This window comes from Sinohyriopsis cumingii, chromosome 8 (assembly GCF_028554795.1).
Source record: "Sinohyriopsis cumingii isolate HCF-2022 chromosome 8, ASM2855479v2, whole genome shotgun sequence".
Classification (NCBI taxonomy): Eukaryota; Metazoa; Mollusca; class Bivalvia; order Unionida; family Unionidae; genus Sinohyriopsis; species Sinohyriopsis cumingii.
Genome location: NC_142968.1, coordinates 44,565,470 through 44,585,385, shown reverse-complemented (window position 1 = coordinate 44,585,385; position 19,916 = coordinate 44,565,470). Strand labels below are relative to the sequence as shown.

Below are 19,916 nucleotides of genomic sequence, written 5' to 3'. Positions count from 1 at the left end.
GTTGAGAGAAACCATGACACAAAAAGTTTAGAAAAAGTTTGAAAAACGTATGGGAATGGCTGGAGTGAAAAGTTGACAGAAATTTAGTTAGTCAGTTTATAAGAAAACTTAATGCTAGAGGACGTATTTTTGTGACCTCTGCAAGAAATATCTGAATTACGGTAATCAGGGTTGAAAGAGTTTGGAACAGCACCTACAAAAGAAGCTGCATATGCAAATGTGACTGGATGGGACATCATGCTACATGTCTGAGGCATGATGCCCCAGTGCTATGCATCAATTTAAACTGCCACACTGCAGACATTGTATCGATATGACTGGAAAATTGTTAAAGCTGTTAAAAATCTAAATCACACACACGCATATATACAGCAATGTGCATGCATGTACTCCTTTACCCCAATGACCATGGTACAAAGAAATGTGGCTGTTAAGATGAAATCCAATGCCAGATTTTGCTGCTCATGGTGTTAAATTTAACCTATACTGACTGAGGTTACATTTTGCTAATATAAATGTACCTCACAAAGAAAACAGCTTTTGAAATAAATTTTAAAAACAGTCCCAAATTTCTAGAACTGTTATGCATGTCAGTCACAATGACTAAGAATCCATGATGTGAAGCTGGGTGTTTATTTAGAGCATACCTGAACTAAAGACATGGCTAGTATGTGGGTATACACACGCTTTCATTCACATTTGGAAAGATTTTATTTTTCAGTAATTTATAAAATATCCCTACCATTTCACAGAGGATTGCTGGAAAGACTATTCATACTTTATATTTGTAGATCTTAATTCTTTATAACTCAAGTGTTTATTTTATTTGCTTATTGAGGGAGGGCAGCCAGCCATGATAGACACCATCAAACGACATGAGGTAGAAAGAGTATTCAACAATCATGCTGAACTTTTGAAGGAAGCTCGAGATATTAGGTATACCAATTTTATATTACTTTCTTCCTGTATGATTTATTAGTGTTCTGAACATAGTAATTGACACACAATAATAAATTGTGTAGTCATGAAGATATTTTGGTTTGGGTTGGAGAGATTTCAATCCCATATTTGTGGTTTAGTAACCAATTCTCTTAAACCAAATATAGTTTGTATTATTAATTATATTACAAAAATTTATGAACTTGCTAGAATTAGTACAAAAGTATTGAGCCACTGGTTATTTCAGATCAGTTTTGCAAGTCAAGGGAAGCAACTTAGATTTAGACATACTTAGCTGTTATAGTAGTTCTCTTCCTTAATATTGTTCCACTGGTGATAATACTTGATAGAAGACTACTTTGAAAATGAAATCAGAACAATTCATTGAAATTATTTCAAATATTGCTATAAATTTTTTAGTGTCATACAACAAGAGAAAATTTAGAATAATAGTCTAAAGACCATTTACAGCAGTCTGTAATAGATCAAAGACCATGAACAGGAGTATCTCAAGAGCTATGTTCTTCCATGTGATTTTCAGTAAATTGGTATTTCTTCACCCATCCAAGCCAACACTGTTTCGGTACATTGATTTGTTACTAACCACAGTGTATTTTTTTGCAGAACTGTGCTAAATGATGTACAATACAAGGCCGGTATCATACAGAGTGGCCTAGGCCAAGTGCATCAAGGGGGTGGAGCTACTGGAGGAGGTGGCCTCACTGCACAGATGTCCATGATTATGCATGAACTTCAAGAAAACCTAAGAAATGTTAGAACTGATGTTACCAATCTAGTTCAGCAGCCACATGTAAGAAGATAATAATAATTCAGGCGTTTTAAAAAGTGGGCATTGATATGTCTTATTATGATAGAAACTATAAGATTCTTGCATTCTTCTCTGAGATCTTAGCCAAATAAGGGAGTGATGTATTTCATTGACCTCTTGTACCATAAGGAGGAAGTTTATTATAAACTTTGTAGAAGCAGAACTACTTCAATGTCTCTCCATGGCGTAGGAATTTTGTAGATATACTTTATTGAATTTCACTTTGTAAGCAGATTTTGATGCAAGGGGCAAGTCTCCATTGGCAAATTAAACTATCCATTTGTAAAAGAACTATGTCATCAGCATAATGACGTAAAACATGACCTCATCTCTGGATGCAGAGTAGGCCCATGTACCCTCCTGCAGATCATAACAGGCAACTAACTTTTTCCCCTTCTTGATAATGTTCCAGCCTGGAAGGTCTAGGTCTTTTTAAAATAATGATTTTTATTTCATGTACTTGATTTGTTATAGATTTTAACCCTTTTTTTATGGCTTTATTTTGTGCACCATTTTTAGGGTACCTAAACTTAATTCAGTACTGCATAGCCATGATTGTGCTGATGTGCCATTAAATGCTGTATTTTGACTGACATCATCTTGTTAGCCAATGAAATGACTTTTCCAGTTTGGGGAAAATCATGTGTTGCCAAGAGGAAAATTTAGTTTTATATTCAAGCCTTGTTTAGTTGTTGTTGTTGTTCTAGGGTTTAGCACCATTTTTCAGCACAAGATAGGCTATACATGGCGGCCAGTATAACTGGTGGAGGAAGAACCCTGGAAAACCCAGGGAAGAACCACCGACCCACGAGAAGCTACTGGCAAGCTTTCCCACATACCCATGCTAGCCGAGCCTTGGGCCTTGTTTAGTAGAGATCTCATGGAATCGCCACTGAATCCAGTTGAACAGTAAATATATCATGGCTAATAAGGTAAAGTTTTTCAGTACCAATGGGTGACCCACAAAGTATAATCTTACCCTGCTGTTTATATTGTGAATTGACTCAGATTGTATGCCTAATGAAGCACCAACACCACCAATGGAATGCCACTCTGTTACATGTTAAACACACGCCCATTTTTTAGAGAGGCATCTTTTTTGTGTGTGTATATTGTAATCCAGAAAAGAAAAAAGAAAAGACCCTTTTATGTTTGCAAATGATGCAGAGGGAATGTTAGAAAAAGAACTGTCTGATCATATCCATGAAAGAAGACACCTTGGGATCTTGACATGTCTAGCCTATGTGAGTCAAGAGAAGACAGATAAAACAATAAGAAAAGCCCACAGATGTGCTTCATTTTCAGATAGTTATTGTTGTGTGGCTGTGTAGACATCACAGGTCCTCTGATTCTGGTATTATGAGATCCCACTTACACACATGGTCAAAGTTAGTATCCATTTACAGCTGTGATGTGTATAGTGATCATATTTAAGTTCTTTTTCCAAGAAAAGATGGCACCAGGCAGTGATCATGTTGGGCATTAAACTCAGTAACTCCTGATTTCAACTCACTCTCTTGCCAACCACTAGATCATATTTTCTCCATATCATCCTAGATAAGCACATCAGAGTTAGGAGTGGACCCCAGAAAACCTAAAATTTTATTTTATACCTTAGAAACCTAAAAGAGGCATTTCAAAATTTAGAGAAACCGAACTGTTTTGTGTGTGTGTGTGTGTGTGTGTGTATATATATATATATATATATATATATATATATATATATATATATATATAATGTGTGTGTGTTTGTGTATATATATATATATAATGTGTGTGTGTGTGTATATATATATATATATATATATATATATATAATGATGAAGTGTTCTTACCTGACCCCACTAGAAATTTTTTAGTCCCACATTAGAGAAACCAACTAATTATGCTGGGCAGTGTGCAAGAGGTCATTTCAGTGGAACTTTTTTTATAATTATTAAGTTTCACTTTATTTTCATACTATTTAGAAACAAAGCATGCTTTTCAAAAATTGTTAATAAATGTTATGCTCACCATGGAGATAATCTTTCAACTGTTTCGTATCTTGAACCTCCCCCCTTATTAAAACTGTGAGAAAAAAAACATTTAAATACCCTTTAATTTAAAAATTTAATTTCACTTCTAACCCTGTACATGGAAATATTTGTTTTGAATTGAAAGATAATTGATATTTTGCTTTTTACATCGATTGTAACTTTATAAACATGTATCAAAATTTGCTTTTTCATCAACAAAACATCATGGTTACTTTAGAACGGGTTTTTTCCTATTTTTGCTTGTACTATTATTTTATCTTTTCGATAGATTCAGAAATCGGTAATGGTAATTATAATTTTCAGATGGTGATTCATTTCAATGAATTGCATATATTTGATGACTAAACATGTGGAGCCATTGTCATCAGTTTTGTCTCAATGTTGTTGAGGTGGCGCTCTACAGTTTCATATTTTGCATAGGGTTAGGATTTTAAAGAAAAAGAATTTCCCTGGTTTTCCTCACACTGGTTATACTGGCAATTTAAAAATAACCTTGTATGTCTTGGGTATAATTGAAAGAACCTTTAATTCCCTATATGTTGGTGTATGATTGATGGGTGTAATATGGGTTATAGAGTATACAGCTTGGCCTTGCTCCAGATGTGCAACTTTCAAAAAAAGTGCTAGCTCCACTTGGTCATTTTCACTTCCTGAAGTTCAGAGGTAAATTGTATAAAAAAAAGAAACGATAACCTTTTTTACATTTTATATATTTGGTAATTTATTTATTGCACTTTCAGAAGCTGGTTTTGTCTAGTCTGGCAAAATTCATTTTCCCTATTTTAATAGCTGCTATGTATAGTGTACTTTAGACTAATTTGGCTGATTTTTTTAGCACAAGGGAGCAGTCATTTTAGTTATCAGTGTACTTAGATCTATGTACAATTTCCAAAAGTACAATATTCAAAGAAATATCATCCACATTATATTAATGTAGCATAGAGGTATGCCAACATTCTCTCCACTGTGCCTGTTTTAAATACAAACAACTTCACCTTACATACATCACTCTCTCAAAAGTACATAATAACTGGTGAGCGCCCCCTGAAGTGTATAATATCTTCTAGGTTGTATATATTACATAAGTAACTAAATTTATTAATGGAACATGCAAAATGCATTTTTCACAGCAAATCAGATTTGTATTAGGTTAAAAAAAACGTTGCTGATAAAGAGGTAGATTACAAAGGAGAATGCAAGCTAGTAATGGTTATCGACTAAATATATATATATATTGTAACCATATCCAAAATGGAAAATTCCAGACCCCTTTTCTGGTATTCTAGCTCTATGAATTGTTCCAGTGCAAATTTAGTGCTAGCCTGAGAAATTTTTGTGATAACCTTGAATATCCAGTATATGTCTATCTCATGCTATATGTCAGTAACTGAGTTTGTACGGCTTCTCATCTGCTTAGTTTTAAATATTTACATTTAATTAGCGACCTTATTTTGTACTAAATGACATTTGTATAAGGCATGTTATCTCTTTATTCTTCAGATTGGGACAGCATGTCCTCCCCCGACTTCCTGTGTCTCACCTGTGTTATTCTTCGTCGCAATAGGAATCCAACTGGTCATCATAGTAGGATATTTGATTTATAGGTGAGTAGATGAAGTCCTTCTTCACTGACTAGTCTGGTTTGCTGTGACATCTTCAAGCATGTTGACTGCTATGTCATGATGAAGGTGATACAGGTTACAGCTTGCCATATTTCAGAGATTTGTTTTAAATTCTTTAATCTATGGTTATTCAATTTAGTCATGAAACCTTATTTGGGGTGTTCAGCCTTTAACTTCAGGTTCTCAGAGATGCTGCCAGGGTGCGTGAATGTGTAAACAAATTTGCATACATGAAAAGCAGTAATGCATGAGAAATCCCACAAATCAGTTAATAAAAGTTGTGCATAGAAAAAATGTATCCTTAGCTGGATACAATTTTTATATTACTGCTGACCCTTGCAATACTTTTCGCTGGAGAGGCCCTGAATGGCTGAGTGGTCTAAAGCGCTCTCCGTTACGGATCACTGCTATCTCACCTCTGTCTATGTGGGTTCGAGTCTAGGATTCGGCAAATGTGGGTATGTGAGAAAGCTTGCCAGTAGCTTCTCGTGGGTTGGTGGTTCTTCCCGGGGTTTTCCCAGGTTCTTCCTCCACTATTAATACTGGCCGCCATACATAGCCTATCATGTGCTGAAAAATGGCGTTAAACCCCACAACAACAACAACTTTTCACTGGATACATTTTTTATATGACTGCTGACCCTTAAAGTAATTTTTGCTCAGTCAAAACAGGTCTCTTAGCATTTGTCCTGACATCTTTTTTCAGTTAGGCAACTATTTATATATCTTAGTACCTTGGTTTGACATGAATGGTTGTTAAACAAATTTGATTGGTGCTTTGAATCTGGTGCATGCATTGTTGAGTTTGAACTGTGCATTTATCAAGGAAATTTTACAAATGCTTCTTTAAAATAAGGGATGCACCAAATGGCCAACTCCCAATATGGTTCATCATCAGATAATGATTTAATTGGCACATATTGATAGATCATAGAGATAATAACATTGATTTTAAAAAAATGTTAAGTGTACAAGATTATTTGAGCTTAGGAAGTGTTACAGGAAATACCAGTTAATGGTTTTTAGTCCACTGTATGTACTGGATGTATAAAAACAGATGGCATGCCAGTCAGTCCCAATTCCACAATATATTGAAATTAACTGTTGAAAATGTAGAATACCAAGCCAAATTAACATGCAAGAAATTTAAAAGTAGATTGCAATTTTCATTTCTATTCTCAGATCATCCCAATGAGGAATACTTGCTACAAAACTATATAGATCTCTACGGGTTTAGATACAAATTGAATAAATAAGAATCTAAAATGAAATAAAAAGTAAGGATATATTTGATCAAAATACCTCTATCTAAACAAACAGACCACATCAATGATGGATTTAAAACCCTAATACAGCATTATGGAGCATTTGGAAATCTGGCATAGTAGTCAGCAAAGGACTGATTCAAGAAAGTGAAACTTTGACAAAGTTCTTGTTAGTGAAAAATCCATTTTTGTAGCAGATATATCAAAGTGAGAGTACCTATGAGGTGTGGACAATTGTACATAACAGCCATAAAGAACAGTTTCCCAACTTGTTCACGCTGGCTAAGCATGAATATGCTTATGTCCCTTCAGTCGGTGGATTGCAAAAGGGGATCTCAGCACAGAACAATATTCATGTTCATTTCACTAGAGATAATACAGAGTGAGGCAGGAAGAAAGAAAGAGACAGATATTGATGTGTAAGGTAAATATTTAATTTTGAATGTTCCCTCCTCCAACTTGTGGCAGCATCTCTGGGTTCTAAAGAAGAAATCTGCAAATTTTAACACAAAAAAAAACTCAAATAAGGTTTTGTTATTTGAGTATAAATGCAATGTCAGTGCCTTAGTGATAGCATAGTATGGTGTTTCACTGTTCCATTGGAAACACTAAACATGAATGGGTAACCACTATTCTTGCAAAGGTTGGCACCCAGAATTGAACCTGGTACCACTGAGGTATAAAGTGATTGCATTACCGCAGCTCTGTCCAGGTCCCAGTTAGCTTTTTCTCATTTAGATATATTGAACTTAAAGTTATAGAAACTGTTATAAAGATTTGTACCAACAAAAATTGGATGAATGTGGTTGTCTTTGAGTTGAAAAAGATAGAGAACCAAGAAAATAATCCCTGACCTGTTGACAACCACTAACTCTTGTATGTAACAGCACTACTAATTGAACCCAGAGCCACATGGATGCAAAGCAAAGCATTCTACCGCTTTTCAGGCCCTTTTCAGTAGCTTTTATATCATAGTTAGAAGAGACTACATGGACTATAATAATAATAATAATAATAATAAGTTTTTTTTTAAACAAACTTACAGGAACCATGGTGGCTCCATGGCTAATGTGCTGAACAAAAGGGTGAGGGTAATCCTACCACTTGAACAGCCTGAGTCAGATACTGTGGTGTGTCCTTGGTCCTACTTGTGTTGTGCTATAAAACACCTAACCAAATCAAACCTAGCATACCAAATGTACTGTACATAACATTTTAACATTTTCTTATTTCTTTTTCAGGCAAAGTAAAGATGCTCAAGCCAAGAAGTTCTATTAAAAACATAGGTTATTTTTATAATAATGTAAAACAGCTATTTTAACAATGATATTGTACTTGAGAATCTAAGCACAATACATTCACACAAAACTCTATTCATAAGGGAAAATGGAACTTTGTTTGTATGCCAAAACTGGGTCAATCTGATTTTAAGTTTTATTTTTAAAAGTTATGCCTATCTGCATACTTGGACACTTCTGAGAAGTTGCAGATAAGATGTTATTATATATGTTATTTGTTTTATGCTTATTCAATTTTAGTCATGCAAACTATTCAGATTCTACTTTCAGTTCAGACTTTTATGCCGTTGCCAATTTAAGTGTTAAAATTTTATATATAAATAAGTACCGTGCATACTTGCATACAAGTTGAATCCAACTGCAAACATCATAGACCCTGATATGCTATCACATAATGTACTGATATATCAGGATCTGTGTTCTTTATTTTACTGATTACTCCTAATTAACTGCAGAGACCATAATCTATCAGTTCACTCTGCAGCATTGCATCTGGGTACGTACAGTTTGTGGTTGGACTAGAAGCAAGTTTATGCAGTATGTTCTTCACAAGATTAAGCTATGAAACATGTTGATCTTGCTCACTATTGTTTAAAAACAATCACAATGATTGTATTCTAATTTTTAGGGAGCCATGGTGGCTCAGTGGTTAATATCCCTGACTTAAAACCAAAAGGGTGTAGGTTCAGATCCTACCATCAGACCATCCTGTGTCAGTTACCATGGTGTGTCCATGGGCAAAGCAATTTGCTCCATTTGCCTTGGCACGAAATTACCTTCTTGTGTTTCTTTGCTGTAAAGCACCTAACCAAAATAAAAAGTATTCTAATTATTATCTACAATTATGAAAATATCTAAACAAGTGATGTCATTTATTTGCTTCAAAATGTTTTTAACATTAGGATGGTTTTTCACAAGTGATGTATTATTTTCAGCCCAAAATACAAAGTTTGGGAAAATTAAAAGGAAATTATATGTATTTCTGCTAACACACTGATTATTACAAAAATAATAACATTATTTCAAACTAAAACTATCTGTTCATTTTTTGTACAATGATTGGTCATGTATTAAGGAACTGATACAATTTTGAAAGGGAAGTAAGTATTTTCTTGTTAATAACAGTACTGGTCAAAATCATTATTTTTCAAAATCAAACAATATTAATATTTTTCTGTGTGTAATAGATTTTGTGCAATCATATTGAAGATTTTGATAATTGATGTAATTCCCTTTTCTGTACCTCTACCATTCCATGAATTGTATGGCTGTCATGCAGTGTGTGAAGGAAACCCATTCTGCAGCACTCATTTGTCCAAAAGTCCCTTGGCTGCAAACTTCCTGTTGGGGAAACCACGAATGACATCATGAGGAAATAACATTGCAGATACATTACAAGGAATTGAAAATTCAAGCTGTAGCTTTCATGGGAAGTTATGAAATGCAAAAGCCTTGAATACTAATCTTGGAAACCTGATATATTTTAGTGAAGAAATTATACCAAAACCCATTTTTATTTCATCTGGCTGCAAGGTCTTGATGGTATGGCCCAGCATCTGTTGTGTGTTTGTGAACAGTCGCTTGTTATCTCTCTGGATTCTGTGTTTCAGTTATGATTTCGGTCTATACAGATTCGTAGCATTAACATTTCAGATGGGTTTTTTAACGAGTAAAATGCATCCATATCAATGACACGATCTTGCATCTGACTGGTTAATCATGTTGCCATAAGGAGGCTGCATTTCCGATCCAATTTTTCTGTGTTATATATGCTTATATTATTGAGATTGCATACAAGTTAAATGAGTGAGATCCACACATACTAATTAATTGCAGTTGCTTCCAGCTGGCTGGGCTTGTTGTTCCACTGGAAGCCATATTTGCCATCTGACCTTGATCAAACTTGAAATATAGGCTTATGGCACCAGGATCATGGAAGGATACGATAGTGAAATTCGTACATCTTAGATAGGTAATCTTGCATATAATTGTCTGACCTTGTTACCACTCTGGAAGCCATATTTCTGATTTGATTTTGTTCAAACTTGGAATATATACTTTTATCATCAAGACCTTAGACACTCTCAGTAATTAGCAAGATACAGGAGGTGATCTTGCATCTGATTGGCTGAGCTTGTAACCACTCTGGAGGTCATATTTCTGATTCAGGTTTTTATCAAACTTGGAATATATGCTTAACATCAATAAGTTTGGCAATGAATGAACACATATTAATAAAGATCTTGCATCAGGTTGGAAGAAACTGTTGCAAAATGTGAAGCTATATTTATGATCTGATTTTGATGAGCCTTTTCAGTAATGAGCAAATCCTATACATATTAATCAGGTGATCTTGCATCTGATTGGCTGAGCATATTACATCATTCAGATCTAATTTTGGCAAATATTGTCATATTAAAAACAAGATCTACATGCTGATGAAATGATTGGCTAATCTGAATACCACCTGCAAGAATTTATTTAGGACGTGAGTTTAATCAAATGTTGGATGATTTTTGTTATGACTGAGACCTGTGAATATGTTATTCTGATCTGATATCCGAGTCTTTCATTACCATGCTATATACTGTGGGTTTTTTTAATAAGATTTTGATCAAACTTTGTGAAAAGGGTCTGTGTCAGAAAGGACTTCATTGAGTTCGATTACGAGTGAAATTAATGCATATTATTTGATGCAATGTCGCTTCAGATTGTCAGTAATATAACATTTCCAATCGTACTTGCAAATAGTTTTATATTATCAAGATCCTAAATCAGTTTGGTTAGAACAAGTTTTACATGCATTACCTTACATCTAAATGGCTGAGCTTGTTACCACTCCAGAGACCAAACTCCAGTCAGAATTTGCTCACACCATAACTTTGCCATAGACAGGTGATGTTGTAAGTGAGATTAACACACATTAATGAGATATCTTGCATCTGATTGGCTGAACTAGTTATCACAACATTTTGATGACTATATTTCTCATGTTTGTGTTCCTTCAGTAATGTATACACCTGTTTAGTATAAAATGGTCAACTTTTTACTTATGTAATCCAGGGGAGTGATATCAAGCCAGCTTGGGACCCTTTTTTTCACATTTGTTTTCAGTTTCTTAAACAATGTAATACTTATTTGATTTAATTTTCTTTGTACTTTATATAAAATCTTTGTTTAAATGTTTGTTTTTAATTTATCCTTCATGTTTCATGCACTTGTTTATTGTATTTAAAATAATGTGTCAGGCATCAGAAATGTCCCTTACTGAAAGTTTGGAGCAAGTTAATTTTAATAACACGTCAGTAAGGAAGAAATCTGTTACTACCAGCATCTAATATAGCCTGGCTATACCTCCCCGTGTGTTTGTGTACCCTACTGATTTCAATAATGGTAATCTTTAATGCGATGAAAAGTGCACAGAACTGTGTCAATTGATTCATTGATTTATAATTTCTAAACTGAATGTGACCAGAGTAGCTCTACCACTGGCATTCTCAGTGCCATTTGCTTAGTGAACTTTCCATGATAACATGGCGTCATGTTGCATACACTATGGGCAAGCTGATTTCCTTCTACAATATTGTGACGTAGTTCATCCTATTCAGTAACTGTTGGATAATTCCATAAATTACCATAACTTTGAGAGTTTAGAGTTTTATCCGTTGCACACATGTACGTAGAAATTTACACCACTTGTTAAATCCACATGAAAGACAAATTTGTAGTTGTCATTCTTTTCCTTTGCTTGATTTGACATTGTAAATATCAGAAGCAGGTGACATAGTATGTACATACATGTGTATTTATGCATACACCCCTTTGCTAAAAATGGACTTGTCCAGGAACTGGAAATGACTGGCAAACAGGTCGTTTTATACACTGAAAAATTGTTTGGAATTAAATATGCAGAGAGTAATGGTATTAGGGCCCCACCTGGTCTTAATCAGGTTTGAAATTATAAAAATCAATAAATGAACTATGTTCTGGGCATCTTTTTATATCCTTTTCGCTTCTCGTCTTTTAAATTGGTAGGGGGATACAAACAAATGGGGAGGTATATTCAGACTTTAAAACATGTTTGGTTTTACAAAGAAGTGAAAATTTAAATTGAGCAAGCAAAAATATGAAATTCATTTGCCCATGGGACAAGTAAACTTGGAATAAAATTTGCTAGGCTTGTATAATCTACTTTTAAATTGCTAAAGAGATCAAAAATAAGCATTTATTTGTTTCATTAGGAATTTAATAGTATGAATAGCCAGTATAATTTGTTATTTTTTTACCTGTTTGTTTATATTACATATATGTACATGTGTGAATTACACAAACAAGAAAATCAGAATTGTGGTGGAAGAAGCAGATGTAGAATAATTATGTTGAATAGTGACTACATTTTGGTAAAGTTTTGATACATTTTCTCTAATGTTTGCTTTATATTTTGTGGGAATTCATTGAACTTACCTTACTCAAAATTATTTTAAAGTCTTTATTGACAAGTGTTGTTGGATGAGTAAAAGATGCATTGAGCCAGTGGTCTTCTTTCATACCATATTATTTTCATGTCTTGATATTTCCACTGGTAGCCATATACGGGAAAGTTTATTTTAAATGATGTTCTAGCCTCCATCCCACCACCACTACCCACTATAACTTGCAGATAATCTTATGGAAGACAAGGTATAAATACAGTCTTATTTCATTCACATTTTGATGCTGAGTCCATTTTACACTAAGAATTTGAAATATTTAAATTGGAGGTCATGTCTGAATAATCCCTGTTTGGATTGGTATTCAGAGATTTTCTAAATAGTCCAAATTCAGTAAGCTTTTAGTTTGAAATCATATTGATTTATTTTACAATTGTTGTAGCAATGTGTAAGAGTATAGATAAGTAATTTCAGCATTTATGGCTAGATGGGCCATTAGGAGTGTATGTAAATGGTGGAAAATCAATTGCCAAATTTAACTAATGTTGGTGTATAATAAGATATTATGAATATATGTGTTTAAAGATTGTTCGCACTTTCTTAATTTGACTTGCGTGAATCAAAACAGCTTTATATGGAATGTGTTAATTTATTTTAGTAGACGTATACATGCATTTTCTAAAGGTTTATATTTAATGCCCATTTCTGATAACTTTATTAATGAAAACTTATGCTACTCTGTGTCGCATAAGTACATGCGAGACACTGTATCTGCAGACAAAAAATCAAAATTATTCTTTTTAACTAATTTTCCCAGAGGAAGGAAAATTTAATTGTAGTAGCATTAGGCTTATTGAATTCAACTCAATTGATCGTTATTTTATGAATTATCCATGTTTACATTTCAACCAATTCCCTGCACTATTTAAAACATTCACCAGTTTCTTCACTTCATTTTTATTCCTTACATGACATGTTGATACATTTATATTATTCAAGGGGTCATGGGTGGCCAAGTGGTCTACGGTGCTTGTCTTTACAGACCAAACACACACGCATCTCACCTCAGTCTGCATGTGTTTTGTGTCCTTGGTTCTAACCAGGTTCTTCCTCGAGGACTATTACATTTTATTTTTGTTGTGTCAATTTATTTTATTGATGAGAGTGGACTTTATTTTTTTGACCTGTTAACATTTGTATCATTGTGCAAGCTATCTGCAGTACACAATTTGGAGGCTGTATTACCAGAGCCATTTCAACTACTGTTCTTTAAAAGATAAAATGTGTTTAGATGCCATTTGTTGGGTTAACTGCCTAATACATTTGGATGTCTTTTAATGGTTTGGTCATTTTGATGGACTTTTTCATGAATTGTACATCTCCGATATACCCAATCCTAGTAACCAGCATAGTTCAAGAATTATTCTACAAATTCTACAAATTTTGATGCAAGACATATCTTCCATGGGTTTTGTCTTATCAACTTTGTTTTGGATTGAGTTATGGCCCTTGGCAATTAACTTTTTATCTTCACATGGGATGTTACTTAAAACTAACATTGATCAAGAACCATTCATCCGATTCAGATGTAGTTTAATATGAACATGGATTTGGTCTAATTTGCAAGAGTTATATCCACATATTACCTGACCTTCTGAACTTCATACAACCAATATCACCAAATTTTGTATGTTGCATCCAATTCGGTGAGACTTTGAATCAGTTTGATTCCAGAGTTTCACAACATCATTTATTGGAGAAATGGCCTCTGATTACATAACTGTCTAAAAAAAATTGTCACAATTTTACTAAGCTTTGTTGCATATTAACAAATTCAGTTTGGAGCTTTATATTAATGAGACCTTGAATTTTCTATTAAGATCTTTCCACAACATGATTTACAAGAATTATGGCCTCTGATTATTTTACTGACTTTGATTTCCACAGGATAATTTTGCCAGTATTGTTGGATTTTAACAAAATTTGGCATGCAACTTTATAGGGATGAAACCTTTAATGAAGTTAGTTTCAGGTATCCCACATTGCTGTTTTAAGAGTTGCTTTTTATCCAAAGATATCACACACCTTAAAAATGACACCTTGAATGAGTTAGGTTTTCAGCATCCATTGTCGTCGTTTAGCAGTATTGTGACTCCTGAATGCAGAACGTCCATCTCGTCACAACTTTGATTTTCAGCAAAAATTCTGCTATTTAAGATGTTGACAAAGTGATTTTACAGAGTTTGGCCCTCGACAATGCTGCTAGCTGTAGTTCATAATATATTTTACGGTATATGTAATCAAAATATTGTTGATATACTTTATAATGGCAAAACCTCTAAGTGATATTATGTTCTTGAAAGCTTTGTTTTTTGTTGGCTATTTGCCTATCAAAGCTGCAAAATGTGCTCATTTCATTCAAGTTTGTATAACGGCATAAAAAGGTTAGATATCTTGAAATGCACAGTTGGTTATACTGTTTTGCAGCTTTATGTACCATTTTGAATAGGAATTTTTCAAACACACATTTGTTTTGTTTTTTTATTATGGCCTTCTTATGTACAGAACTATATCTACTAGTTTATAAGACAAGTCCAACGGCAAACTTCACAGTCCCAGATCTGCTGTCACATAATGCACTGGCAGATCTGGGTCTGTGCAGTTTCTTAGGAGTATTGAGTAGATTGAGCAACTTAGACCCTGATCTGCTGGTGTAACATGCCTCAGTCGATGATGGTCTTTGTTGTTTGCGGTTTGACTCGACTTACAATGAGTATATAAGGTATACTATATCATTATTTCTCAGAATGAAGTCTGTGATAGTCTCAAAATACTGAAATCAAAATATTTTGTTACAAAAAGTTTCCTTTCGGTACTTTTATTTTTTTAATTTAACAGTCTCATCATGAACAATTTTGAATTGTCCAGTTGCTCACCTTGAAGGCTTGCTGTAAAATTCTGATAATTGCCTGGGTGACTTTTGAAATGGAATGAAGTTTTGAGATGGGGGGTGATTGATGGAGGAGATGTCACATGAGGTGTTTGCAGAAGGAATCAAAACAAGAATTACAATGATATACATCCACTGAATAATTATTAGGCTTATGTCACAAGTTCTGGTGTTTTTAAAAAAAAAAACTGATCACTTCTATTAGGCATTATGGGATTGTGAACCACAAGCAAGATTTACTTACCTCCAAAATAGAAGAGCTTTGCAACATGCAAAATCTCATGCCTCTGCAAATGAAGATTTGACAGTGGAAGTGCTCCAATAAGCACCGATAATTTTATGCCGACAAAAAGATTTCACACTTTTTTTAAAAGAATTGTGCTTTAATAGTTTATTACTTCTGAGACATGTATTGGATTGACTTCATTAAGTCATGAAACTTGACAAAGTAATGGAGATTTATTTGGACATAATTTTTTGCTCTTGACATACATACGTGACCTCAGAGTTGGCTGGCGTAGGGATAATATCCGAAATTGGATAGTAAATCACCAGATGACATTGTTGCTTATGTAGCGACTATGGCACAGAGTGAGGTTCTTATTATAAATTTGTGCAACAGGATGTTATAGACTCTACATTTTAAAGGCCTAAAAAAGAAAAGAAAAAGGCAAAATATGGGGTGGGACTGTAACGTTTTAGTATATTAGTTTCAGATATCATAAAAAGATCTTGCACTCTGAATTCAATAAGAAATTTTCATAACTGGTGCTGTTTTATTATAGGCTTCATATAAAACTTGTTTAAAAGTTTATTTCCAAATACCGTGCTCACATGAATCCAGGGGGTCCTGCCAAAATGACCCAAATCTGGCACCGCATTTGCTAAGGCTGGTACTGGATGGGTGGGAGGATATTCTGTTCCCATGATTCTTATGTTTTGCTAAAGATGATAACCCCTCCAGGACCGTGAACCAGTCTGAAAGGCCTGTTTTACATCAGATTCATCTGCCATTAATTCTGAATGAGAGTTGAATATTATGGACACAAGATCTCCAAAGTAATTGTATCCACTTTACTAGGGTATTATTGGTAAATATATAGTCCTGAATAGTGACAATATACACTGTTGAATAATGACAATATACTCTGTTGAATAGTGATAGCATATACACTGTTAATAGCGACAATATATACTGTTGAATAGTGACAACATACTTTGTTGAATAATAACTGTACTCTTCAATAGTGATAGCATAGACACTGTTAATAGTGACAATATACACTGTCGAATAGTGACAACATACTTTGTTGAATAATAACTATACTCTGTTGAATAGTGACAGCATATACACTGTTAATAGTGAAAATATACACGGTTGAATAGTGGCAATATTCACTGTTGAATTGAACCATTGTAATGACATTGTCATATGGACTTGTGGTCTAGTCAGATCCAAGTGCAAATTGCATTGGAAGAGCAGAGTCTGTTTGTAGGCCTTAATAGAACAAACAACATAGACCCTGAATTAAAATGTACCTGTGCATTATGTTACATAAGATCGTGTTCTACATTGTTTACAGTTTAACCAGGCTTTTACTCAAATATATGTCATAAGAGATGGTACTGTTTTTTGTAAAGCTGCTTGGTAGTCTTTTTCAGACAAACATTACAACTAGTGGTGTACCATAAAGTAAAAGTTGCTGTAGAAAATAATTTTAAAGTAAACAATCTAACGTTAATAATCTAGGCAATATAATATCATACTAATTTAAAAGTGGCATCAGTGAGTAATCATAATATTTCAAGAACCTAGGTTTTCCTAGGCACTGTACCTTTAGCCAGGAAAGAGTTTTGTGAAAAGAAAAGACATTCCGTTTTTGTAGGTTTTAGACATGTATTTTGTGTGTGTATGCTACATTTCATGCCTGTAACATTTGTATGCTATGTATATTGGGAATTTGTTAATTATGTTCTTAAACAACTATTTAACAATTGTCATACTTGTTTTATTCATATGCCCATTTAATTTTGTGTGTAAGAACTAATTTATAACTGTTAGGATGTTCATATTTTCATGTCCATCTGCTACACCATGTAAAATGGGATTTCTTTTTGAATCTCACAATTCTGTCTGAAAGTAGCCCTTGAAGATAATGTAGTCTTAATTTTTAGGCAAATTGTTTTTAAGTACTCATAATCCTCTAAAGATTTCTTTTCACTTCCATTGAATACACTTCCCACAAGAACCAACTGTTTTATAAAGAAGTAGATTAGACATGTAATTTTACTACCACTTAAAGAAGTGGGGTCAGTTACCGTATCTACTGTATAATGAAGGGCCTTGTATTGAGTTTGTACTGTATGTGCATAAAAATACCCTGTAACCAAACACATACCACTCTGGTGGCCTAGTGTTCCCGGATGCGGGAGATCATGGGTTCGATCCATGGCTGAGTCATACCAAAGACTTCTAAAAATGGTACTAACAGCTGCCTCGCTAGGTGCTCAGCATTAAGAGGTTAGTGTTAGGACTGGTTGGCCTGGTGTCAGGATAATGTGACTGGATAGGACATCATGCAACATGTCTGCGGCATGATGCTTCAGAGCTAGACATCACTTTAAACTGCAAAACTGCAGACATTGTAGCGATATGACTGGAAAATTGTTACAGTTAAAAAATCACACTGTAACCAAACATAATGACATTTGAATATTTGAACATTTTCTGATTGGACACATGCATACTGGACCATTTTGTATTGTATTTGTTGTGCCTTTCAGTAGAATTGTTTGTAATGCTTGACTGTTAATTAATGGTATGTCAGAATCATCATGTAAATACTACATGAGTACTTCAAAGTTGGCATATTTTATCATCCAACCTTTAAAACTTAGGCAATACATATTACTTACCTAATAAGGTTTTCTTTGTTGGAAGCAGCATTGCATTGCTCTAGCAGGTCAGTAAAATGTACCTTTTAAACTCCAGTGATCATGTAAATCATTGTGTTGAACTACATTTCTCTGATACTTCTATTTGCACAGTCATGAAACTTGACTTGGCATTCATTTTTAGAACTAATAACTGCACATGTGCAGTACAGGTCAAAGTGAATGTGAATTACTTTTCTATTGTCTTCAGTAGGAAGTAGGATGCATGGAGCATAACATTTGTAGAAGTTAAATTAAACAGGTTTTCGCTTGATGACTATTTGACATAGTTTCAGAGATATCTGATATAGTAATGATTTAGCAGGAGAGTGTTTGAATGTTAATTTTGATAAAGTTAGAACTCTGTAAAAGAGTGTGCAAGTGTATGTGTTTGTGTGTGTATGTATGTGTGTGTATATATATATATATATATATATATATATATATATATATATATATATATATATATATATATATGTATGTATGTATGTATGTATACACACACATTAAGCATACAGTAGGTTCTGTTGAGCATGAAACCTTTATGTTATATAAAATCTAAATAAACGAGTAAACCTGTAGTGAACCCATTATGAAAGTACCAATACATCATATGTTGTTTTGTAAGGCGTGTGAAAGTGTACCTGACACTAAAAGAATAAAGTGAATCATATTCTCTAGTCATTAATAGATTTCATGTATCTAGATATCTTATCATGTGGTTATGGTAATGTTACTAAAGTAAAATTATTTATCATATGCAAGTTTTATTCATTTTTTGTGCCCTGCTATAAATGTGTAAGGTGCATATAGTTTTCTTTCTCCATCCAATATGTTTTGCATTTAGATCTGTTTCTTGTGCACTATTTGCTTTAAGTTGAAGGACTTTGTGTAGGGAAGCTAATTGATTGCTTCAAGTTATAGCACTTAGTGTATGGATTTCAACTTGACGTGTAACACTCTTTCATCAAAGTATATTAGATCTATATTGCATGCTTTTGTAAATTTGGTTAAGTTATCCGCTAAGTCAGTGTCCTGTGTAAATTGTTGGTTAAACATTTATGCAGATATATGTGTGCATGTGCCATGATAGCAAGTACCGAGATGGTTATGGCAACCTAGATTGTGCTTCAGTGATCTTGGTTAAGTTATGGTTTTACTGGCACGAATTAATATATTCCAAAAGAAAGTTATTGTGGGGCAGTAATGTTCATGGAAAACATTTCTTGTTCCCCTTGTATGTGTTCCTTTAAACTTGATCCAGTGTTTGATTGGTTTTGTGTGTTAAAAACGCATTTTTCAGCACATGATAGACTGTACATAGCGGCCTTTATGAACCTGGCAAAATCCTAGAAAGAGCTATCGATCTGTGGGAAACTGCTGGCAAGTTTTTCACAATCCGACTTTGTCCAGCCCCATGTCTAGAACCCACACTGAGGTCACATATATCCTTAAATTCAAGTGCTTTAGACCACTGGGTCATCCGGAGCATATTGAATGTTTGACCATGCTATGGGTGGCCAACATCATTCCCTTTACAGTCCTCTCCAGATGTGGCAAATGGAACCCGAAAAAGTTATCAATTCACATCAACCTTCTGGAAATGAAGGCTA

General features: G+C 34.0%; 1 protein-coding gene across 1 annotated transcript in view; it reads left to right on the top strand.

Annotated features, from left to right (window-relative positions):
* The window catches only part of LOC149793399 (protein ERGIC-53-like), a 56,992-nt gene extending 37,930 nt beyond the window's left edge, over positions 1-19,062 (top strand). The window contains exons 12-15 of the mRNA XM_089967381.1: positions 839-936; positions 1,564-1,750; positions 5,305-5,408; positions 7,933-19,062. Of these exons, the coding sequence (XP_089823507.1) occupies positions 839-936; positions 1,564-1,750; positions 5,305-5,408; positions 7,933-7,969 (426 nt within the window). The 3' untranslated portion in view covers positions 7,970-19,062. The remainder of the gene's footprint in view (positions 1-838; positions 937-1,563; positions 1,751-5,304; positions 5,409-7,932) is intronic.
* The last annotated feature ends 854 nt before the right edge of the window (positions 19,063-19,916 follow it).